Genomic DNA, 26,438 nt, shown 5'->3' with positions numbered 1-26,438 from the left:
GTTCTATATGGCTTTCTTTCGTCACACAACATACACCTATGGTAGTCTAGTTCACCCCATACGCACTCTAGCATGTTGCTACTAATGGTTGTAAATGCAGCTGTAATGCGATTCTGGAGCTCACCTTTAGTTGTTGGTAGTGGAGGCACCTACACTGTGTCATTCACATGAACCCAAAGGAAAAAAAATCACAAACTATCTAATCAGCAGATCAAGTAGGCCATGGGGAAAATTCTCAGGTATTTTCAGCACATCTCCTAATCCAGCAGCGTGGGAGTTCTTCGTTCAGATATTGATGCACTTCAGTGTGTCAATGTAGCAATTGGAATAAAGTTATTGGAATCTTCTTTCACTTGTGGAAACAACCACAACTGTATCATATTGAGGAATAACCCCTCAGTGTCGTCCGGCAAGAAAAACAGACCGAACATCTTTGATTTAGACACTGCATCGGGGAACAAACACATTCACTTTCGATAATCTCGTTCATGTTGCATTGTAGCGTGTAGTCGTTTAGTACCCCAGATACGAATACTATTGCGATTAACGTTACTACTGAAGTGGAATGTCGCATCGTCACAAAACAGAAGAAGGTCTAGGAAACCATCGTCTTCTGTTGCATTCTGTACAGAATCACAATTCGTATCGTTTGAGAACGTCTTCCGTTTATAACTTTTGCAATAACCTATGCGATACGGTTTCCATCGCACTCGAGTCCACAAAATCTTCCATACAGTTGACTATGGAATATGAAGTTCCCAACTAGAGGGCCTTATTGACTTCTGTGGGCTACGTACGAAGCTTATCCTAGCACACTCCACTGTTTCATGAGAAACACTTACTTTTACACAGGTAACTAATACCCTTAAACTGTTGATACCACCTTAAAATGCTTGGTGACCTAGCGGTGCAGTTGTAAACTGTCTGCAGAATGCACACTACATAGTAACAACAACAACAACAACAACAACAAAAAAAAAAAAAAAAAAAAAAAAAAACTTCTCATATTCCAAAACACAGAATGCTTTCTGCTGCATAAACACCATGTTAGAAATTAGGCTTGTGTTGTTATCTGTCGCCACGAGTCAAGGTTACGAATATGAGAAATTGAACTTTAAGATGTGTCCTTTCGTTTCATCACTAGCACAAACTTTTTGCATTAATTGTTGTCGACATACGTATTTCACTTTAAATCGCAATGAATCATTTATAATCAGGGTGCATCATCGTGTCCCTAGGTTTTCTCGGGGTACTACCGGTTCCTTCCAGATTCTATTCCACCAGTTCTTTCGTCATCATTCACTTGCCAAAGTCATCCGTCTCGCTTAGCCTAACAGACATAATCGTGTGACGCTAAACTAAAAGATATAATCAGGATATATATATACTCTTTAAAGTGTTTCAGGGGCGGCGGTGGCTAGTGTTGGAACTCTCCCCTTTGATCGTGAGATCCCTGGTTCGATCCCAGCTCACGATAAATGGACTTTGTGATGGACGTGCGTAGGTTTTCTTGGGGTTCTTCCACTTTCTTTATTATACATTTTCATTCGTTACCATTATCACAGTCTCCTTTAGCTTCGATGCATAATCATGGAACGTTAAATTAAATATTAATAATAAAGTGCTTTAGAGAGTCTTCAAATCCGGCCAGCTTCTCAGAGACATTATTACTTTCGTTGACATACAACTTTACTACTTTCGTTTTTCGTTTTGTGGCAGGGAGTTTAATCTTGTGTAAAGATTTAATTATCCTCTTTAAAAAACATTCTTCCCCAGTGATAATGTTGTCGCGTGTAATCTTTGTATATTCCTTCGAATTCATAGCCTCCGTGACAATCTTTATCTTCCGTAAACTTCCATATACTGAAATCTCACTCCAGCTCATTATTTGTTTTTATGCTTTGACGGTTTTTACCACTGACTTTTATTAAGTGTTTCTTGGTTTTCGCCAGATGTAATATGGACTTTCAGCTTGTGCTGGGAATAGTTGTCATTAAGGGTCTTCACTACAACGAAATTAAACTACCGCTAATTTTAGAGTTTTTCTATAATATCTTCAAAACAAATAAAAACATTCGAAAAGCAGAAACGTAGTGAACTAGACAATACTTTTTTGCATGTGATACCGTTATCACAACTCATCTATCTGCTTTCGATTTGGAACTGTACATAGATTTAGCATTTTTTGCGGGATTTGGAAATAGCGGCGTACCAAAAGCAGATTGGTGAATTGTGGTAAAGGTATCACATGCAAAATTGTATTGTCTAGTTCACTACGTTTCTGCTTTTCCAATATTTTTACTTGTTTTGAAGATATTGCAGAAAAACTCTAAAATTAGCGGTAGTTTAATTTCGCTGTAGTGAAGACTCTTAAGTCGAACGTACAATAAATAGAGATGGTTTTATTTGACTCTGTATGTTTACGTTTGTTTCGACAGTTTATTGCGTGTGGTACTATTAATTATGTCTGTCAGATAATTGTTGAACTAACAATGGAAAACAGAATAAGAGAAAGACAGTAAAAAGTTTAAAAAGTGCGCTAAGTTTGGAAACGTCATGTGATTATCCTGAAAGAATGCAAGAATGATACGCTTGTTTGGAAGAATGACCAACAGGTGGCAACACCAAGTTGGAATACTACTAAGGCAGAGTAATAGTGTAAAAATAGCCGGAACAGTAGTGCTACCACCTATCGGTCATTCTTCAAACTGTGCCTTTCATTCTAATATTTAACACACTTCTAATGTTTTCCTTTGACTCGCTCTCGTAGAACTTTACATTTCCGTAGTCTTTTTCGTAAATGTAGTTTTGGGTACTTACGATTAAGGACGGTTTTGGTTTCTTTCAGGTGAGACGTTCAGTTTTCTCAGGTGTTTTCTCGCTCTCAACCTTGCATCTCTAAAAGTATTTAACGTGGCTTTCTTCTAGGCATGCTTTTAGATTACCATTTGAAGCTAAGGGAATTGCAAGTTCTGGATGAAAAAGTTTTTCTTTCTTTCTCAATTATTTATCCTTCTGTTAGCTTTTCCGTCTACAAAGTCTTACTTATACAACTTAATTTTACTAGCTCTTGCTCTTGTTTCCATTTGCGACTTGCTTTCTGTTCTAAAAGCACTTTACATTTGTCGATTTGGGAAATGAAACATTCTTAATGTTCCTATTTTCAGACTGGAAACTTATGAATCCTTCCTTACAATACGCATATAACGTAATTTTATGTTAAATGAATTCAAAATAACTTCATTTTATGTTGGATAGGTTCAGAGAGTAATTTATTTTCAAGTAAAGACCGTAAAGACAACATTGTTATTTTGTTGTACAATTAATTCATGTTTTATAATAACGCAGTTCCCAGTTATCTGGAATATAAACTATAAAAATCAGTCAATTAGTTTTATTGTGGGTTCTTTGTAAGTCTATAATTTGATGCAGAAATGTTGAAAAAGTTCACTAAGCCAAGAACAAGAAGAAAAAATTTGCTTAGGAAATAAGCTAAGTAAAATTTTGTACATGAAAAAAAGGAAGTTGTATTAATTTACCACGTCTATATACAAAGGAACCATTCCAGTACTTATTCAGTAGGGCTAAGGAAAACCCTGCAAAAAATGGCATTCTATCTCAGGATTTGAATTTAAGTCCTATCGCTCATGAATAGATGAGTCCTATCGCTTACCATGAACTTTTAGTTTGTGTGTGCTCTCTCGTTAGTTGGTGCATTGAAATAAGTCTAGAGTTTTCTTCTGTCTTCTAACAAAGTACTAACAAATAAAAAAGGCAAGAGTTTAACAGAATATGCCAAAATTGCCCGCAAAATGCTACTTTTTTCTTATTGTTTCTGGTGGATAGGTGAAAGTTATAAATGGCTAATGATAATTTCAATAAAATGCTTCTCAGGCAGGGTACGCTGAATTATACTTAACGAATCCAATGGAGTTATTAATAATAATGCAATATTTTGTTCGGTTGTACGCATATTGGATGACTAAGGAGCTAAAAAAATTGTTTAGTAAGATTACCGCCTCCCCAGCATTCTTCCACTGATTTTTCAGGCAGAAAGGCTTGTCTGTTTATTACAATAATAATTGGTCGACTGATTTTAGAAGAACAGGGTTCAAATCGTTGAGAAGTACTAATATTTAAAATTTAGATAATTTCTACTATTATTTGTAGTTTTGTAAGTGAATATGTTTTTTTTTCGCGGTTATGTTTTGTTAGTCGTGTACTCGTAAGTTAAAGAAAGAACAACTTATCTTTTAAAACCTTAATTTACACTATTTCGTCGCATGCTTTAAGTTTCAAAGGGGACAGGGTGGCTCACTGGTAGAGTGCTTAGCTCTGGTGCTTGGGGGTCCCTGGTTCGATCCCCGGCCAAGGAAGTTTGTGGTGGACAACATCGTGTCCGTGGGTTTACTCGGGGTGCTCCCATTTCCTCCTACATTTTCATTCCACCAATTCGTTCATCATAATTCACTTAATCATCTGTCTCCCTTAGCCTAACAGGCATAATCGTGGGACGTTAAACTGAAAGATTTCATTTCATTTGCTTTCCTTTTAATTTCAAAACAATCCGGCATTCACCAATCTTTCGTGAAACTCATTGAAAAAAAAAATGCCAAAACAGTATAATCCAAGTATGTCAAAATCAGTGGAATTGTCTTAGTTGCTCAATGTACGTCGTTACAAAATGATCAATAAATCGATTTTTTCATTGTAATGTGAAAGCTCTACTCTCATTATGCTAATTACACACGTTAGTGTTCATATCACATGTGTCACTTGCTTTTTCGTCAATTGCTTGTGTATATTGTACTTAATATAAAATTAATGTTTTATTCTATTGTTAAAGATAAGTATACCTATTTCTTTTATGCTGTTGTAAAATAAGTATACATCTTTCTTTTCCAGAATCGAGGATGCAAAAGTTGTCAAAAAAGAAGTCATTTATAATGATTTTGATAGCGGCATCAGTGGGGTTGGCAGCAGTGAGCTAGAGCATTCGGGACTGGAGAAGTTGGATGATGACTATGGGTATGATAAAAAGAAGAGAAAGAAGAAGAAAAATGACCATAGGGAGAGTGCAGAGGGGAAACTGGAGATTAGGAGTCCAAATGACAGTAGACGTAGAGTGGACAAGGAAGAGAAGAGGAGTAGTGTTGATAAAAAGAAGCGTAAACGAGACTCTCGTGAGCATGTGAAAGTGGAAAGTGATGCATGTTATGTGAAAGATTTAGAGAAATATGACGAGGAGGAGGGATTTGCCTATGAAGATGTTGAACAGATGGATTTTGAAACCACAGAAGGTCAGGAAAGTTTTGAAAACGCAGGAAAATCTAAGACGAAATCGCCCAAAGACAAAATTCTGGAAGATAACTGGACGAAAAGTAAATTTAGTGACAAAAAGAAGAAACGTGATAAAAATACTGACACGGCATTCGTGGAGGAAGCGAAAAATGTAAAACATGAAGATTACAATGAACTTGATTTCCGAGAAAATTTCATCGGTTTTAACGATTATGACTCTGAAACGGTAAAGATTAAAGAAGAAAGATTAGATTATGATAATGATGCTTCACTGCGAAAAGAGCATAAAAAGAATAAGAAATTGAAAGAGAAAACGGTGGAAAATAACGATTTTGATGAAGAAGGCACAGCAGATTATTCAGTCGGAGACAATGATACAAAGGAAAGCAAGAATACATCGACAGAAATAAAGAAATATAAATCAAAGGGAAAGAAAGAGTCAGGATACTCAAATGACGTAGCGGAACCTCATATGGAAGTTAACTATTTAACTAAAGGTAATTTAGATCATAGTAGAAATGATATTGACCAGGACTTGCAAAGAAACACTGAAAATAAGAAACGTAAATCAAAGGACAAAAAAGAATCAAAATATTCAAATGATGCAGTAGAACCTAAAATGGAAATGCATTACGAAGATGATGATGATTTAGATCACAGTAGGAATAATATTGACCGAAACTTGCCGAAAAATACAGAAAAGAAACGTAAATCAAAGGGCAAGAAAGAATCGAGATATTCAAATGATGCATTGGAGCCTGAAGAAGTGGAAACGTGCTACCAAACTGAAGACTATTTAGATCATAATAGGGATAATGTTGATCACGACTTGCAGAAAAATACCGATCAGAAACGTAAATCTAAGAGCAAGAAAGAAGCAAGATATTCAAATGATGCAGTAGAACCTGAAATGGAAACATGTTATCAGGCTGAGGACTATTTAAATCATAGTAGGGAACGTGTTGACCAGGACTTGCAGAGAAATACAGATAGGAAACGTAAATCTAAGGACAAGAAAGAATCAAGATATTCAAATGAAGCAGTAGAACCTGAAATGGAAACTTATTACAAAGCTGAAAACAGTTTTGATTATAGTAGGGATAATAATCACCTAAACTTGCAGAGGAGTACAGATAAGAAACGTAAATCAAAAGCCAAGAAAGAGTCAAGGTATTCAAATGAAGAATTAGAACCTGAAATGGACACGTATTATCAAGCTGAAGACGATTTACATTATAGCAGGGATAATATTGACCAGAACTTGGAGAGAAATATAGATAAGAAACGTAAATCAAAAGACAAAAAAGAATCAAGATATTCAAATGAAGCATTAGAACCTGAAATAGAATCGTATTACCAAGCTCAAGACGCTGACCAGGACTTGCAGAGAAATATAGATAAGAAACGTAAGTCAAAGGACAAGAAAAAATCAAGTCGTTCAAATGATGCAGTAGAACCAGAAATGGACACGTATTACCAAGCCGAAGACTATTTACACTATAGCAGGGATAATTTTGACCATGACTTTCAGGCAAACTCTGGTCAAACTGTGCCAAACTCCAGGAAAAAGAAAAAGAAGGAAAAGACAGTGAGTAATAAACCAGAACCTTTAATGGATGATAATTACAGCGGCTGGCAAAATATGGACGTTGATGATATTAAATATAAAGTTAATGACGATCAATACGAAGAGGAGGAAGAAGAACCGAGAAAAATCGTAAGGAAATCTAGAAAATCACTGTCGAAACCTGGAAATGTAGAAGATTCAAGAAATGATAAATTTGATAGTAGTGGAGAAGCAGAAGCTCATAAATTTGTTGAAGATGACGAACCTAATTATGTAGAAAACACAGAAAAGAAATTGAAGAAACGGAAGAAAGAAAGTATAAAAGAGAACACTGTAGTGAGTCAAACGAAAGAGAAAGCAATATATAAACAAGAAACCGAGAGTTTGCCAGAATTAGTTTCTAAAGGACAACAGAAGAATGTTGAGCCAGAAAGACACAAGGTACGTAAAATAGAATCTGACGAGAAAAATAAATCCTTGCCAAGTATATTTTCAAGTGAAAAGAATGAAGGTGTTTCAGTTGTAAGTGGAACTCAAGAGCAGCTGACATCAACCAATACGAAACCAGGCGTCAAAAAGAAGAAAAAGGATAAACGAAATACAGAACAGGATACAGTACATGAAGAGGAAAGAAATTACGAATTAAGTTACAAAAGTGAAAGGTATGGTGACGACTATGAATCAGAAGGTGAAGAAGATACGAACTCTAGATCTAAAAGCAAACGTGAAGAAAACGACAGTGAATCAGAGTCTGAAAAGATGAGGAGATTGTTGTCGGAATTAACGAAGCAGCATGGGATGAGTTATTCTAAGCTAGAATCCGTGCTGCAAGGTATGATAGATGCAAATGCATTACAGGAAAAGAAAAAAGACAGCGGAGTAGGAACCGTAAAGAAACGACGATCTGACCCTACGCATGACAAGAGGAAAGGTCAGCTAAATAGTAGCGTATCTAGTTTAAATTCAGATGACACATCTATTCAGTTCAGTAAAAGAAAAACAAGGAAAGGCGAAGATGATTCAAAGCATAGTAACAACTTACTGGGGAGGTCCAAAAGTGGAAAATTATCTAAAAACATGGAACTCATAAGTGATTCTGAAAAGGAAAAAATGCCAAAACTGCAGTCACCTCCAATTCATGATGCAGTAGAAAATCAAAATTCGGAAGGTGAGAATAAACCCAGTTTAGCGGACGACAGCGATTTAGTGAAGAGTATGATAAAAACGAGTGAGGAAAGTGATGAAGAACTTAGTGAGCCACTGTCTCAAACTTTGCCACTTGTGACTAATGTAACAAATCACTCTGCTTATTTGAAATACAATATGGCTGCTAATTCAGCAGATCGAAAGCAAAACCGGACTAGTAAGTCTCCTCGCAAGACAAAAAGCTTACTTGAGGACGTGACTGTGAGAGGCTCGCAGCTGAATATGGCTCAGTTAAGTGACCTTGATATTGAAGAACCTAAGACCATTATAAAACGAGAGGTGCATTCTCTAAGTTCAAGTGAAAGCGAAGAGATTACCTCAGCTAAGATGAATGTAAAACGGGAGTTGCATTCAATAAGTTCAAGTGAAAGCGAAGATATTGCCTCAGCATCTCGACAGAGAACATCTCCATCCAATTCGGCTCAAATTAGTGGTCCTTGTTCTAGTACAGAGAAGAAAATAACGAAGAAAAATTCTGGACCAGTTAAAACCGCAAAATCGAAGAACCCGAAGGTGTCTGAGGAAGAAAGTAAAAATAGTGTATCAGATTCGAAAAAGAAGGTGAGTCGTAAACAGAAAGCAGAAGGACAAGAGACAGAAAGGAAGAAAGAAAAGAAGAAAGCCAAAAACAAAGACATCGACTTGGTCGCACTCCAACGGAAACTAATCGAGAAGGCAATGAAGTCAGAAGAAGTGAGGGATTAGCTGTTAACTTTCCCTGAGTGTACTGAAGAAATACTTGATTTGACTCTCTAAGGAATAATAATTTTTGTATTAGCTCTTGTAAAAGATTGATAATGTGCATCAACCTGTTTTGGTACTTAGACTTGCATGGGAAGTTCCCATAGCGTGTTAAAGTAAATCTTACGGAAGAGTCAACCAAAGGTATACAAGTGTTATGAACCAATTGGTGTGATCGACCTATAGTACTCTTGTGTAAGTCAGTTTTATGTGCGTACTGTACTTTGACAATATATGCAATGCCTATTGTAAAGCCTTAATGTAAAGAGAACAGCAGATAAAGTTTATAATGAACTAATTCAACTGATTTAACCCAGAAATACTTGTGTTGGACTCGGTTTCAAACAGTAACTTCCGCCTTTTTCAGTGGGTTAAAACTTCTCTCTAAATGCTTCCAAATTTGTTTTCATTCGTAGGTTGGGAACAGTAACCTTTAAAAAGTGTACAATTTTTGTCTTGAAGTTCAAAGTGAGAGTATTGTTGTTGTGATACATTTAACTGTTCCCATACAAGATGAAATACAAGATATTGATTAATTGCGGTGAATATTCACTTTGTATTAGAAATACTTTTCACTGAGGAAAACGAACTTACTGTTGAAACCGTGTGCAACTAAATACAACATGATGCATTTCTGGATAAGTCAGTTTAATTATTGAACAGCAGGCGTCAGATTCGTAATGTGACTATGGTTTCCAGTAACATGAGAGAAATATGCCGAAAAAACTCCACTGACATTGGAGCATTAGTTCCTGAAGTATTATGAAAAGAACAGTGCAAGTACTTTACCTGTTGCTGTACACTCATGTCCAAAATGATTGTCGCATATCTATAACTGTCTTCTTGTACGAATATAATTTGATAATGATTTTGCTGGGTACTTTTAATACTGATACTATGTGTATAATCGGGAAATGTATACTTGTGGTAAATTTCATAGGAAAAGAATAAATACGAAAATTAGAATGAGTAAAACAAAACGTTGCTAAATGACAAGAAAGGTTTATTTTAGTTGTATTGTTCTTATTTAATGCTATTTTGACATGAAATTTGTCACATTCATGTCTTTGCGGATTATACACATACTAACATTATAAGAAATACCGAACGAATTCTTTATCAAATTATATTCTTACAACAATATATTTATAGACATGCGACAATAATTTTGGACATGAGTGTACATGATGAAATAAGAGCTGTCAAGAAACTAATGTTTGAATTGTTATTTGAGAATAATAAAATTGAGTACAACTGGCTACAGTGATGAAAATGTTCAACATGCTTGATTTGTTTAGTTTTTTTCCTAAGTTGTTTATTTTATTTATAACAAGCTGTAAATTCGTTATATGCTAGCTCTTTATTCGTTTGCAAAACTCTTTGTGTAGAGTTCATTTTATTTTTTAGAAATCTTGAGTTAAAAAGGGTTGGTTAAAGGGGTTCTCTTGGTGATATTGATAGTATTACTAATTTTACAATTTCTGGCTAAATTTTGCGTTTTAAATTTAAGTGTCTCTCTTTGAAATTAGGATAAATTCCAAATTTTATATTAATAGGTCGTATGTCTTAATCCACTTTCTTAATTGCAATTTTTCTGGTATCGATGTTATCGATTTATTAACAATGTCTTCAAATTGAGTCATACTTTTATTGTATAAATGATCATAAAACCTTATAGTAGTTTTATCATACTTATATCTTTCCCAAAAGCTAAACATGCTTGTTCTTTTAGGCAGAAAGAGTGCTCTATCATTCATTAATGGTGAGAATATGCGACTACATTTACAGTGAAACTTGTCAACTTGGCCACCTGCTTATCTTGGCCTAGTTCGTCTTGAACCTGCATTTTCCGTAAGACATTCGTTACTTACTAAGTTGGCTACCTGTTTATCTTGGAAGTTGGCCACACTGAAGCAATGTTTATCCTATGATGATAATGATAAATTTATCTGCGTATCTTGGCCACGCAAAATACAGTTTTATTATTTTTTTTTTAACTCTTTCGAATTCCCATATGAGAGGCAGATGATCTGTATTTGTGACTGGAGAAAAGAAGCAAGGATTCCCGCGATTTGCTCTTGGAGGTCAATGGCTAGAAGACTACCCTGATAAAGGGGTGGTGAAGGAAGATGTGAATAAGAAAAAGCACGTACAGGAATTCAGGAAATGGTTGTACGCATTTGTTTACCCTGTCTGTTTTGGTAAAACTATTAGCTATATCAGCTCCTCTCTTCAGTGGGGAGCTTTAGTAATTCTGGAAAATTCTCAAGGTTAAAAGTAACCACCTCAATTGTCAATTATTGGCACCTGTCGGCTTCTCAAAAGATAGCGGAGTTTTTGAGTTATGAATTCCCTCAAGATTTTCTCTAAACATCTTTTGCTCCGAGGGAAACACTTCTAGCTCATTAACAAGAGGTAGTTAACTACAATATTAGAATGTGCATATCTGCCAAAAGAATAAAACAAATATGTCTAGAATGAACCACCATTCAGTAACAACTGAAAAGAAGTCATATAAATTGCATATGAATTTCTCAATTTATAACTTAGCTTTACTTGTTTTCAATCTGAATAACTCAGTGTGCTATAATATCAATTTCAATAAACTGCGTACATATGCTTCTATTTCATGATTGTTTGTGTTATTGTGTTTTCAATCAGAATAATCCAATGTACCAGACTAGTTTTCAGGAAGAGAAAGGTATGCACATATATTAAATATACTATAGTAATATTTTCTAGTACTGTATGTTATCATGATTACTCTATATACATTATAAGTAGCTGTCATGCCAGTACTTATTAAAATTTTACAATCAAGTAATACTAGAAATCCAATTCTAAAAATACACAAATCACACTTATTTTCTGTGAGTTGACCACTTTTCGATGGAACCAATGGTGGCCAACATAGACAGGTTTCACTGTATTACTGAATAATATAGTTGTGAGGGTGGGTAGTTGCATACCAAAACAAAGCCCACATTTAAGTGGCTCCATTGTCCGAATGATTCGCAAATTCATAAAATATTTTTGCTTTTATTTTGTATCTCGAGATTTTTTGTTATTGATAAATTGACTATATGTTGATCATATATATATATATATAATATTAGATAGATAGATATACAAGGGATACTAGAAAAGTTTTGCAATACAGTTTTATTTATTTAAGTTTTTTCAACATAATTGCCAGCACATTTAATAACTACTTCATCCTCCGAAACCAGTTGTTAAACCAGATCTGCCAAGTTCTACTAAGGAGTTATGCACACACGTTGTACCAATCCCTCAAAAGATCCTCATTTCTGGAAAACCACATCCCTTTCAGCTTCATTTTTACATATGGGAACAGTGCAAAGTCGCAGGGAGCAAGGCCTGGAGTGTAAGGAGGGTGCTCAAGAAGTGTCAGTCCTGTAGTGGTCAAATATTCGACGCAGGCTTTCGCGCGGTGAGCTGGAGCATTGTTGTGATGGAGGAACCAGGTGTCCATTCTTGAATTTGGTTGTAGGCTCTTCATAAATTCGATGATTTTAGTATTCCACTGAACTGTTCATGCTGTTCAGTGTACTACTTAGCTGTGATAGTCTTTTTTGTGTCCAAAACGACACACTCCACCATTCCACTCGATTTGAAAAGTATAGCTATCATTTTCTTCTTTACTGATCTGGATTTTCTGACAAGTATAGGTGTATCCTCATAAAAGACCAAAAGTTTGTTCTGAGTCTTGGTCTGCACATCATAATAGTACAACCAAGTCTCGTCACCTGTCACGATGTTGTTCAAATATCGAGATTGTTCCTTATCAAACATTTGCAGCATCTCGCGGTATCATGTTACACGTCGTGTCATCTGCTTTACAGTTAGACTGTGCGGCACCCAGAGACAACAGTTTCTTCACGTGTAAATGATGATGCAGAATGGAATGAATTGCTGGAGCATTTAGGCCTAAGGTATCTTCAGTCTGCTGGTAGGTCACTCGCGTGTCTTCATCATGCATTTTCTTAACAGCAGTAATGTTTTCCTCCGTAATTGACGTTTGTGGCTTTTCCGCTCTCTGAGTCCTCCAGAGTGAAATTTCCCCTTTGGAATTCTTTGTACCACCTGAATATAGTCGTACGAGATGGTCAGACATCAGCCAGTGCAAGAGTAATTTCTTCTAAGCACTGGTCTATGTTTAAACTACGTGCGAAATTATACCGCAAAACTGCTCGTATCTCATTTCGTGACCGAGATGCCATAGCAAACACTTTTAAACTATTACTGCTAATGAATAACTCAGCTCATCGATTGGTACAGCGGATACTCTGCAAGTATGAACATGTCTCAGCGTGCACCAAGAAGCAGACCCCTGCGACACGTGGTTGCTTCGTATTGCAAAACTTTTCTAGTGCCCTTTGCATATATAATTTCAAAATATACTGTTTCTGTTCAAAGTTGTGATTGTTCTACATTTGTTTTCGGTATCATTGCGTGAATCTAAATAATCGACCTAATATAAGTGAGTGATTCCCAGCGGCTTTGTTTGTTTGTTCTGACGGCACATTTTCCTGAACGCTCATGACATCGTAACACAGATTAGGTATAGTACGTGTTCGTGGGTTTTCTCGGGGTTCTCTCGTTTCCTTCTACTTTATTCATTCCACCATTGCATTCATTTCTCATCACCATCTCCTTTAGCCTAGCCGGGAAATTCGTGGGACGTAAAACTGAAAGATTTCATTTCATTTTTCCAACCACAGTCTTCCGATCTAGACTAGGAAATTTTTCAATGGTTGACAGTGTTCATATCATGATTGTGTTTATGATCGGCATATTTTCGATATAGGTTCACCAATTTGGCTGATTTACTTTTTTGTTTTAAAAAACATTTTCTTGCGGTGGCTTTGTCTAAATTTCATTATGATCTGATGATAGTGATCGGAGCTAAACAATGGAACTCGTCAACAGTTGATAGTGTTAATATCGTAATTAGCCGATTTCATTGTTTGCGTGCTGATACATAACTTTAACAGAGGTGTACTGGTTTTGATTATTCATTGTTAGTGTCAGAGAGTAGATTTTCTCGCCGATTCCATACAAATTTTATCAGAATCTAATGACGGTCTTTAGAATTGGACCTTGAAACTCCTCAACAGTTGATAGTCTTAATACTGTCTTAATACTTAGATGTATATTCACGTATACTTGCATATCGCGTAGACCGATTAAAATATACGAGAGTCATTGCAAAAGTCATGGTAACTATTTTTTCTCGGAAAAAAATGGTAACTAAAAAAAAAAAAAAAAATCTGAAATATGCAAATGGAAATTTAGTTCTTATGTAAACATTACATGTAGGGAGATGGATGAACACACATACATCACTATAAAGATATAGGACAAGAAAAAAGACGAAAATTGTCGTTTCAAACGTGTTTTACTGTCAGTTGTAACAGTATACAATAGTACAGGGCAGGAACACGTACCTGCGACATCACGTCACGTTACTCTGTCATGATGACTTGTCATCTTGTGGATTCTTGGGGAGACTCCTGATGCCATGGAATGCAAGTAGTTTGTAATGTTGAAAACATGATTGAAATGGCAAAATTTTTTTCGTCTTTCTTCTCGTGCTATATCTTTATAGTGGTGTGTGTTCATCCATCTCCTTACATGTAATGTTTACATATAAACTAACCTTCCATTTACATATTTCAGAATTTTTTTATTCGTTACCATTTTCGAGAGAAAAAAAATAGTTGCCACGGCCGACCTGTTTTATAGAAAGTTAGTGCCGTATTTTTAGTTTAGGTATCTAAACTAATGGGGTTGCGAGAAAATGGAAAAAATTAAACCTTTGTCAGGGAAAATAGTTTACAAAAATTTATGGAAATCCTATTTTCAGTACAACAGATGTGGCTAAATGATTTTTGTTTCACTTAAGATCTTAAGTGTGAAACTAAATTCGTATTAGAATTTATAAGATATTGGTACTTCAGAAAAGTGACATGTGAGATACGACCTATTATTACAGAACCAGATTTATTTAAGGCTTTTCAATGTTGTATTTGTTCAGAAAATGTTGTAACTGGATTCTGTTTATATTTCTTAATGAAATCAATATTTCATGGTACACATCTTTACTCAGCTATATAGCAAGAGCTATTTAACTTCTTTTAAGTGTGAGTATAATTTTACTGAATTTATTTGATTCCAGAGGTACAGGTTGTCATTTCGTGTGAGAACTAAGCTATTTTGGCAAATTTTCTTTGCAAACAGTAAATACGGTGACTATGTAATGATGGCTTTGTTAAATGAGTTAGTAATTTTGTTACACCAAATTTTCATTGTAACTAGAGTACGTTAATTGTATAATTTTTACGTTGTATAATTGAGACAACTTTCATACTCTGACAAGAAGAAATACATTGTTATCTTCTCATTATTTTTTGAGAAAATGTACTGAATTGTTGTTGCATAGTGAAATTTGGTCTCGTTCATTGTTATTTAATTATATGCATGCATGGAGCGTATTTTGTAAAGAAAATAATGTAATTATGGACTGTGATGTTTCCAGGTTTATATTTATATCAGATGGAGTTTTAGGCAAAGACACATGAGCGTAGGACACCCATTACGAAGTTTATCATGACTTAGGTAAATCGTATTTCAGTCCAGACTTGTTAAGCGCAATGCATTCCGGTTTATAAGGCCAATCTTATACTATGGATTTTGGTCCTTTTGGTAAGCGGGTGGTTCTTTTTAACTGGTGGTCCCGGTAAAATATAACCTACTGTGTAGCCTAAGTGTTTGGAAAAATTTAGCGGAAGATACAAATTAAGGTCATTCTTGCAATCTCCCTCTCTTTCTACGAAACCGCATCATACAGAATCTGGTTATTTTACTGGTTTGGCAACAGGCTGCTGTTACCGCCTTGCTGTGAACTTTAAAAGAGTTATGGTCCAAGTGGAATCTGGATTGGAATACAACATACTTTGCGGTAAACCCATTTTACTGCAATCCTATTTTCAGAAAATAATATTCTCCGCATGAGACATTCAGTATCCTACAAACTTCGTTCATCATTCTTTGAAGCATCTCCACACACATGACTGCATTCGATTTCTTGCCGAATACATTGTGTCAACTCCTGATCTTCGTGTGCAGTCAATTGAATATTTGTTTCACACAGCTCGAGTGACATACTGACGTGACCTTTCAATAGCTTCTTTCTTTTCACTGTACAATATTATCGGATGTACATGATGCTTTTACACAATCATTTTTCTTCAATGTATAATTTAGTTTCAAGTCTAGGTCTTATAGCTTAGGATACTGGAATAATATGATTGCGTTGAAATCAAACTTACTTTGAAATTCACACTAAGCTAATTCGTAAAACGCTGCATAGCAATAGCACTTTGTGTTCCAGTCCACGACTCCATTGGAGCTGAAACGCTTTAAGATAGTAACAGCGTCTACTGAGTATTGCCAAACTAGAAAGAACAGTATTGCAAACTTACTCAATTCACTAGTCCATCCTGTAGATACATACTTATGCAGTTCTGCATCGAAGTGAACTTCTTGTAATGTTTACAACACGTTTGTTATAGCAAATATTTGTACGCTTGTGAGTCCTAAGCCTTAAGAATTATTAGTTTTGGAATTGTTACTATTTTTTCCAAACAATCACAAGAAATAAATATATTTTTATCTACAGTAATTTCGATTTTTTAAATTCACTTACATTATTGAAAATTCTTGTAAGAACACCCAGTGGCCCAAAATTGGCACAGAAGAAAGACATGGCAGATGGCATTGATCCCAACATGACGCCCGTGGGACAACCACAATGACCAGGTGTTAAAAATTACTACAGTATTTAAATAAGGAGGGCATGTAACCGCCGCAAAGAGATTTTCTGTCGGTTGTTCAAATGCTGAATGTCTGAGGTCTTAGGATAGTTTGTTGATTGTCATTGTATATACCAGTGTTCAGATAAAGTCGGGAGACAGAGTAGAATGTACGACCTACTAGTAACACTCCCTTGAATGAAGATCAGGGCGAGCGGAATATATAGCTTACTGCCCCATACACCAGAGTACGTTCTAGTTTTGTATCACAAGGTCGAACACAGGATGAATTTTTTGCTCAGCTCCACGTCTACGAATATGCATACGACTGTTACTGTGTCCGAGACAAACATCGCGGAATACCAGCCCTCGATTTGCCTTTGGACTGCAGTCTAAATCGGTAACACTAATGATCAGGTGTCAGGGGTATTCGTCCAAGAAGAACGGGGAAAGTAGACCTGCTTTCTACGATCTCTTCTTTAGCGTTCGTGCATTTACGTTGGAAGTCATGGTAGCTATGATTTGACTAGCGGTGTGTTGCGGAGTCACTTCTACTTTAGGAACTCTCTTTCTCCTATTGTGTATCTACTGACACGTCACGACCTTCCAAGCGGAAATTCTGCGAAGCTACCTATCGACATTTTTTAAATCTTACACTCAAAGTTTCTTCTTTGCACAATAGGCGTTGCTGGCGTGGTGATTGACATTCTACACATACTATAAATAACTACATTTTTGTGTTGACCTGACCTTTAAGCTACTAAAAATTTGCACTCTACAAGACAATACAATCAACAAGCCGTCTACAGATATTCTGTGGTGTGAATTTCGTTCAAATTGGACGAGATATTCTTAAATGAGTTTCCGCCAGTGGATATTAGAATAAGTAAAACCTTAACAGAATGATTACCCATTTTCATTTCAAAATCCGCCTAATTGTAAATCGGAGTCCTCTTGATTGTCGTTACGTCATCTAAGTACGAACCTTTGAGTGCAGATTTGAGTTTAGGAAATAGAAAATAGTCGCACAGAGTCAGATCTGGTGAAGAGGGAGAGTGGAACAACACACATCTCCTGTTAGGACAAAAGGTTTTGCACAATGACTGCCTGCCTTGTGAGTTAGGGCATTGTCATAGAGTAGCCGCCACTGAACATCGCCTCGATACTCGGGCCTCTCACGTGTGATACGTTGCAGTAACAGTTTCAGTACCTTAAGGTAAAATGTACTGTAGGCACAAATTCCTTATGCACAGTGCCCTTACTATCGTAAAAACCAATAACTAAAAGCTTGATTTTGGATTTTGACTAGCGTAGTTTTTTGGCATGTGGAGAGTTAAGAGACTTCCACTCTGTACTGTTGACGTTTTGTCGACAAGTCATTTTCAAAATCGCATGTCTCATTCCCAGTAACGATATACAAGAGGAAGTTAGATTCACTATTACAGGTCAGTTTTTTTCAGTGATCAATTGTTCGTCATTTATTAAAGAATGAGACACGAAACAGGGAGAGACCTTTCTCTTGTTGAGATCGTGGTTTATGATTTGCCGCACATATTCACGTGCAACCCCTCAGTAAGGATTCATGTCTCTCATTTTGGACTTCGTAATCAGTGTCTTTTTTTTTTTTTTTTTTTCTACTTTCTGTGTTGTCACTGTCTTTGTTGCATCCAATGTTCGTCATCTTCAGTTGACTCCCGTCCCTCACAGAAACGCCTGTGCCATGCAAATGCACGCGCATGGGATAAACAAGTGGCCGCACATACTTGTTGCAGACGTACACAAAACTTAATGTTCGCTCTTTCTTCCATGTTGAATTCACCATACCCACACATGTAACTGTCAGTCAAGGTCAATGCTCTTGATATCAATTATTCATGAAACATTTATCTTTTGTTTGCACCACAGCTAACATGCACAGCTGCGCCAAATGTTAAAAAAAAAAATCAGTTTAGATTTATTTATTTAACAATCACCAAATACAGCCCAAGGGCCATTTTATACAGGATATCTAACAACAACAATAACAATGGAAAGGATTTGGGGAGGTATCGGCCAGGGCCTGTTTACTAGGTACCATCCCGGCATTTGCCTGGTAGGACAGGTAACACTGGAAAACCCGTCAGGATTGTCGGCAGCGGAAATCGAACGCACGACCTCCCGAATGCGAAGCCAATAACTTACCACTTGAGCTGCTTCACTCGGTAAATACTACTACTTCAAGTCTTAAGTAGTAAGTACTACTACGGATTTCAAATTACTACACTGCGTACTACGTGTTTTCACTTTTCGTATCACACAGTGATCGTTTGAAACCTAGCCACCCATTATGAGAGCTTGAAGCTTCTTTATAGTAGGTAGGTATTCTGTTTTTAGTTTAACGTTCCACGATTATGCTCCGAGGCTAAGAGAGACGGTGGTGATGCTAATAAGCGAAACAGTGGAATAGGTACACGAGATTAAATCAGTTCTGAGAAGTTTTTTTACGTCTGGATTTTTTTGTGACAAATTTTCAAAATGTCACAACATTGGAAATCCAAAATGGAACATATTGCATGTTAGCAGAATTCATTTTGATATCACTGTACTAAGGGGAGTGTGGGAAAGAGGAACCAGATACGTTAGTGCCATCTATCTCTCTCTTCAAATCATGCCATTCATTATTACAAATCGGTAGAGAAATTGCGCGCTGTTTCAAAATTTTAACGCATTTTTAAGGTTTTCACTTGACTGTTCCTAATAATTTTCATATGTATGAAATTCATGAAAATTGTTATGTTGCTGCAACACTGATGATCAATGGGCAAGAGGAAGCAAAGCATGTCTTGTATTACTGGTTTCAAATTATTCAAATTAGAATGAACGAAGTATGCTATTTTGTGATCAAGTTATGACCACTGTTTTTCTTTCATACATATACAGGTGGTAAAATCCAAACGATTCAAGGAAAGTAATTGGTAAAACAATGAATGTATGTGAAAAACAGGATTACCATGTGGAAATTGCCTCAACTGTATCATTCCTCTTCTGTGTTGATGGAGAACAGCACGTTTTTGGATCAAAAGATTTAATATATTCAATCAAAAAGCCTTATATCTGGAGAACTACATATAGTATAGCCAAACCCAAACTATCACTTAACTCAATGTGATGTGCTTATTCCGTAGAAAATTAAAAAAAAAAAAAAAACTCGATTTAGGGGCTATTCAAAAATTTTGTAGCCCTTGATCCAAGATCCAATTTATTTCAATAAAAAAATTTCTTGTGTGCCTTATATGCCTTATATCTGGAGAACTATATAGTGTAACCAAACCCAAACTATCACTTAACTCAATGTGATGTGCTTATTCCGTAGAAAATTAAAAAAAAAAAATTCGATTTAGGAGCTTTTTAAAAATTTTGTAGCCCTTGATCCAAGATCCAATTTATTTCAATAAAAAAAAATTCTTGTATGCCTTATATGCCTTATATCTGGAGAACTATATAGTGTAACCAAACCCAAACTATCACTTAGCTCAATGTGATGTGCTTATTCCGTACAACATGCGAAAACTTCATTTAGGGGCCGTTCAAAAACGTTGTGGCCACTGATCCAAAAACTAATTATTGGCCAAGATCGCAATTTTTTTTTTTTTTTTTTTTTTTTTTTGTATGAACCTAGTATCTGAAGGTAATTAGAGGTACTTAATTTTTAATATTGCGTTAAACTTATTTGTACCTCTAACAATAAATAAAGTGTTACTTTAAAGACATAAATACGTAACAATAGTTATACAGTGTTTTCTTCAAATTTTGTAAGAAACTTGGTTAAAATGGCAATAAGAATTTACTCAAGATTTTAAAAGTTTGGAATGGAGGAAACAAAATGCATACATAGCAGGGCGGATTGATGTAAATCAAATTTATTTTACTTAAAACAAATAAAATGATATTTCTCACCATTCTGGGACACTAATTGAGTATAAATTTGAAACTCGCATTTTAATCCGTATGATAGGAGGATGTTAATAATGCAAATTTTGCAGTAAATGGGCCAAGAACTGTGACAGTGTACTGATTTAATTGTTTCATATTGTACACTGCACTCGAGGAGAAAGTTTGAACCCTTTTAACGTTCTGTACTCACAATTACGATCACGATATATCCAGAATTGCATATATATCGTGATAATGCATATGATACCCTTTCTACCTGAACTGGAACGTTTACATACAGGGTGATTCTACATAATTTGTGAGGTGATTCTACATGTGAAAATAAACCGAAAAAGTCCTATGAACATTTGTCCGAATTTCGATCGTTACGGAACTGGAGCGGGTTGAAGACCACACATCCATGAATGATTATGAAAACAAGTGTGAATATTATTTACCGAAATGCTGTGTAGGCGCTCTGGTGGTCAGAATAATAGTAGGACAGATGACTAATCCATCCTACAAGAGGTGTTCAAGAAGTCTCCCCACCCATCTCAATGCACTTGTCAACGCGTTGGAGGGTGTATTGTGTTGCACATCGATATGTTTAGATTGAGTAATTTTACAATTTTAAATTAAGAAATACTGATATTCATTATGAGAAAGTTACGGTGAAAGGAGTGTTAAAAATTGTGTTCAATATATATATATATATATATTACTGGCACAATTAGCAAAATACCCGTTCTTGGCACGGGGAGAATACGTTTCACTTTCGACATAAAGTACTAATGGGAGCTGAATGTGGATTTAAACGGCATCGGAAGTGTCACTGTTCGTCGCAGCGACCCCGAAAACTATGGATTCGACACTAACATCGATCATTTATATATATATCTCCCCCTCCCATAAGATGCACCGTCAAAGTGAAATGATGAAAACAGGGTTCATACACTACCTAGATAACCTGGAAATCTCCGGGAAATTGATTTTGGAAGAAAAAATACTGGATAATTCAGGGAAATCGATCATATCTAGTAAAAAACCTGGAAATTTCAGGGAAATTGAGTTCAATACTTTTGTACATTTTGAATGTGTTCAAGTATAGAACTAAGTTTTGGATATTTTAAATTTTATTTATTTTCTTGTGACTCAATATTTAATTGCAATCGTTCATTGGGGAGAAGGGTGACCATTCTTAAATATATAAATATATTATTCTTAAAATTTGTGTTCTCTTACTGTTAGTTTCTTCCATTATACCTGGAAATTGCAAAATTAATACCTGGAAATTTCAGGGAAATTGAGTACAATATTTTTGTATGAACCCTGGAAAACCATCCCAGGCCCGAACCTCATCTATGTGGCAAATTTGATGGCTTTCATTTATACATATATATATTAGGGTGTTTCTTATTTTGAGTAATTTCGTGTTGCGAAACGCACACCCTCCAAATGTATTCTATGTGACCCTAAACACGCATTGGTGAAATATTAGCTCTCTACGAGAACGTTAACCGTGCCGACTTAACAGTCATGAAGTTTACGTTTCCATCTTATAATATAATTTAGAATTTCCAACCGTGATAACAGAAACGAAACTTTGCACGAAGCAACTAGACAAAGGACATCTGTCCGTGTATTGACATCATCACCGGATGAACAGTGTTGCCAACCCAAGCGAAAGTTATGTTTTTTTAAATTGGATATCATCATTGGAAGCAACAATGAAAATAAAGACAAAAGAGATGGTAAACGTAGATCAGTGTTGCAAACTTTTCGAGAAATAACGTAAAACATGTGCTGAATGCAAGCATGCATGTGCTATATGCACAGTTAGCGCATATAGAAAGTGAGGTACTAACGTTTTGTACACCTTAAATTAAATAGTAATATGAACTGTTTACTCTGACTCTAGATCTAGAAGGGTTCGCAGAACAGTGTTGCCATCAATGGAAGAGAATATAGTAAGATAATCATAATTATCTTCTTTTTTTTCCGTCCAATTATTGTGAAGTGAATTCTGATAATCACTCTCATATGTTGGGGGAGCAATAACGTACTGCTTGCTTAGTAACTTTCACGTATGAGAAACATCTTGGAAAAACATACATATCAGGAAACTTTTGATTTAGTTTTTTATTTTAATATCACGAAAGAAAAGAAATCTGAAACCCCTGTACTTTACCAGTTAAAAAAGGAGAATTATTTAAATTGTCCGTTTAAAAATATCAAGTACAAGCGATTTAAATAAAATATCAACAAAAATGATTTAAATTTTCCAATTCTGGTTTATAGATTTCATTGTCTGATAGACATGTGGAATACGTATGTCTCTCTTGTATTGGGTTTGTGAAATTAATTCAGGACTTGTAGTTGCAAGTTCAAATTGCTATAATATGCTTGCAGCTAAGCAGAATTAATTGAAATACAAAACCACCATTGTATACATAGTTGTGGATATATATATATATATATATATATATATATATATATATATATATATATATATATATATATATATATATATACGAGGGTGGATCAAAAAGTAATGCCCCGCTATTATTTTGTTTCTATTAGAGCTACTGAACTGTCTATGGATTGTATTATAGATTCTACTTTTTTTTGATTAATTGATTAAAACCGTGGATCTGAAGCTAAAAGAAAGAGTCGTTATTGAATTTGTGAGAAAATAAGGTTGTCCACCTAAGGAAATCCATATTCGCTTGAAAAATTTTTATGGTGACGCTGTAATAGACATAAGCAATGGGCAGCGTTGGGTGAAGAAGTTTCGAAACGAGGAAACAGAAACTGCAGATAAACAGAGAAGCAGCCGTCCAACAACCAGCCACAGATGCAAAACAAGAACGTGTTGATGAATTGATTCGAGGAGACAGGCGCATTACAGTTCAGAATATTGCTAATGCATTAAACGTCTCGTATGGCTCTGCTCAGTGAATAATTGGTGACTTACGATATTACAAGTTTGTGCTAAGTAGGTTCCCAAGCAATTGACTGTTGAGAATCGGAGGTGGTGAGTAGAAATTTGTCCTAGACGCATTTGAAGTTGACAATCAAGACTTCTTCAAAAATGTGGTAACTGGAGATGAGACCTGAGTGTATCTGTATGGCCCAGAGAGTAAAGTGCAATCCAAGGAATGCTGCCACAGTGGGGTCCTCACCCCAAAAAATTCAAGTCTTCCAGATCAACCAAGCAGGTTATGGCAACAATGTTTTGGGGCATTTGTGTTATTCTTGTTGATTTTTTGAACCATCGTGCCACAATTTACCGCGAAGCCTATTGCCATGGGGATGATATCTCTCGCCCATGATGAATTTTCGTGTATTAAAGAAACTGTAGTGGACCACAACGCTACGGACCACTGAGTACAGCGTCATGGGAGAGGAAGCACAATCCACCATTGCGTAGAAAGCTGATTTCTTTGGTTCTCGGTGATATCGCGCGGCATCAAATTATCTTTTTTTATGCTTCCTTTTCCAAATGCCCTGCAACTGCCAAATAATCAACGTTGAATATGTCCACAACCTTTCATGTCATTTTCTGCGACTTTTACTTCGTTGTTATTAACAACAGAACGCGTTTGTATTGCCCTTCCTTATATTTTAGGCCTAAGTACTCACGACTGAATTTTTGGAACGAACATTGCACTGTGTATTCGTTCACACCTCCTTTACCCCACACTTCATTAATACAGGGTGTTTCAAAAAGAGTGACCTGCTTTTAAAAGTGCATATGTTTTGATAAAAACACTACAAAAATGGGATAAATTGCAGAATACGCACAAGATCTTCAAGTTTTAATTATGCTATTACAAATGCTCTGTGTGTCCACCAGCAGTAGCACGAACAACGTTTGCCGAATTGTTTCTACCATTTCATCGGAAGTGCGAGGCCGACCTGGACTATTTACCTTTGCACAAACATCCTGTCTCTTCAAATGGGCGATACTAACAACAAATGTTTTTGGTGCAGACGGATCAGTGCCAAAATGCCAACCAAAAGCATGCTGGACCGAAATCACTAACTCAGTCTTTGCAAATTGCAGCTCACAAAACGCCTTCTGTTGGGCGGACGCCATCTTACTTCTGAGTAGTGATGTGAGGCGGAAAATTTTCCATTTGGGAAAATTTTCCGTTCTAAAAAAATATCAGTAATCAAGTAACAATTCCTCAGCAATCATGAAATTGATTGAATTCATGTATAGAAATGTTAGAAACTGAAAGATCGTTTAAAGAATCTGAAATTTTTCATGGCTCAGACAATTTTCAGTACTATGTAGGAACAAGTTAAACAATTTTTCATGAATCGAAATATTTTCTGCCTTATATGGAAAAATTGAAGAATTTTTTAGGAGTCGGAAAGTTTTCATAGATCAGAATTTTCATAGATCGGAAAATTTTCATCACGATGTAGAAACAAGTGGAAAACACTTTTCATAGGACTGACAATTTTGGATATTATGTATAGTGATGTTAGGTGGAAAATTATCTACTATATTTAACTGCACATAGAGCTACAAAATTGAATTTCAGTAGAGGAAAGTTAGTCAGCAACAAATTATAATTTTCCAGTTAGCTTTCGGGAACCGGAAAATTTTGTATTTCAAGTTGGGAAATAAAATTTTACTCAGTGTTTCTCTCTCTATATAGAAGAAAATTTTTCACCTCACATCACGGTTAAACAACGATGTAGGAATAAGTGGAGTATATTTTTACGAATCGAAAAATTTTCCGTTTCAAAATTTCCCGGAAAATTTTCATCACTGTATAGGACACAATTTTTCGATTCATGAAACATTGTTCCACTTGTTCCTACATAATACTGAAAATTCTCTAAGCCATGAAAGTTTTCAGATTCTTTAAACGATCTTTCACTTTTTAACATTTCTATATATGAATTCAATCAATTTTCTGAATACTGACGAATTGTTACTTGATCATTGATATTTGTTAAGAACGGAAAAATTTCCGGAAAAATATAGAAGAAAATTTCCCAACTCACATCTCAACTAAACAACGATGTAGGAATAAGTGGAATATATTTTTATGAATCGGAAAATTTTCATCACTGTACAGGACAGACAACTTTTCGATTAATGAAAAATTGTTCCACTAGTTCCTACATCGTACTGAAAATTGTCTAAGCTATGGAAAATTTTCAGATTCTTTAAACGATCTTTCACTTTTTAACATTTCTATATATGAATTCAATCAATTTTGTGAATACTGACGAATTGTTACTTAATCACTGATATTTGTTAAGAACGGAAAAATTTCCGAAAAAATATAGAAGAAAATTTTCCACCTCACGTCTCAACTAGACAACGATATAGGAATAAGTGAAGTATGTTTTTATGAATCTGAAAATTTTCCGGAAAATTTTCATTGTACAGGACAGACAGTTTTTCGATTCATGAAAAATTGTTCCACTAGTTCCTACATCGTACTGAAAATTGTCTGAGCCATGAAAATTTTCAGATTCTTTCAATGATCTTTCACTTTTTAACGTTTCTATATATGAATTCAATCAATTTTATGAATACTGACGAATTGTTACTTAATCACTGATATTTGTTAAGAACGGAAAATTTTCCGGAAAAATATAGAAGAAAATTTTCCACCTCACATCTCGACTAAACAACGATGTAGGAATAAGTGGAGTAAGTGGAGTGACTGCAAACTGAAAACCCGCATTGACTGACATCTAACGGGGATTTTCTGAAAATCTAGGCCACGCCCATTCAAACAATAGTCATTTCCTCGCCGGCACGTCCCATGTTGCGTAATTATTACCGTCCAAAATCAGGTCATCCTTTTTGAAACACTGTGTATTTGTGCTGTTTGTGAACCTTTACG

General features: G+C 35.6%; 1 protein-coding gene across 1 annotated transcript in view; it reads left to right on the top strand.

The window, feature by feature from the left end:
• Positions 1–16,520, top strand: part of LOC145662282 (uncharacterized) — a 34,662-nt gene extending 18,142 nt beyond the window's left edge. The window contains exon 4 of the mRNA XM_081727682.1: positions 4,906–16,520. Within this exon, the coding sequence (XP_081583808.1) occupies positions 4,906–8,779 (3,874 nt within the window). The 3' untranslated portion in view covers positions 8,780–16,520. The remainder of the gene's footprint in view (positions 1–4,905) is intronic.
• The last annotated feature ends 9,918 nt before the right edge of the window (positions 16,521–26,438 follow it).

Source organism: Thermobia domestica, chromosome 10, assembly GCF_964235325.1.
Source record: "Thermobia domestica chromosome 10, izTheDome1.hap1.1, whole genome shotgun sequence".
In the NCBI taxonomy this organism is placed as follows: domain Eukaryota; kingdom Metazoa; phylum Arthropoda; class Insecta; order Zygentoma; family Lepismatidae; genus Thermobia; species Thermobia domestica.
This window is presented reverse-complemented; position numbering and strand designations above follow the sequence as displayed.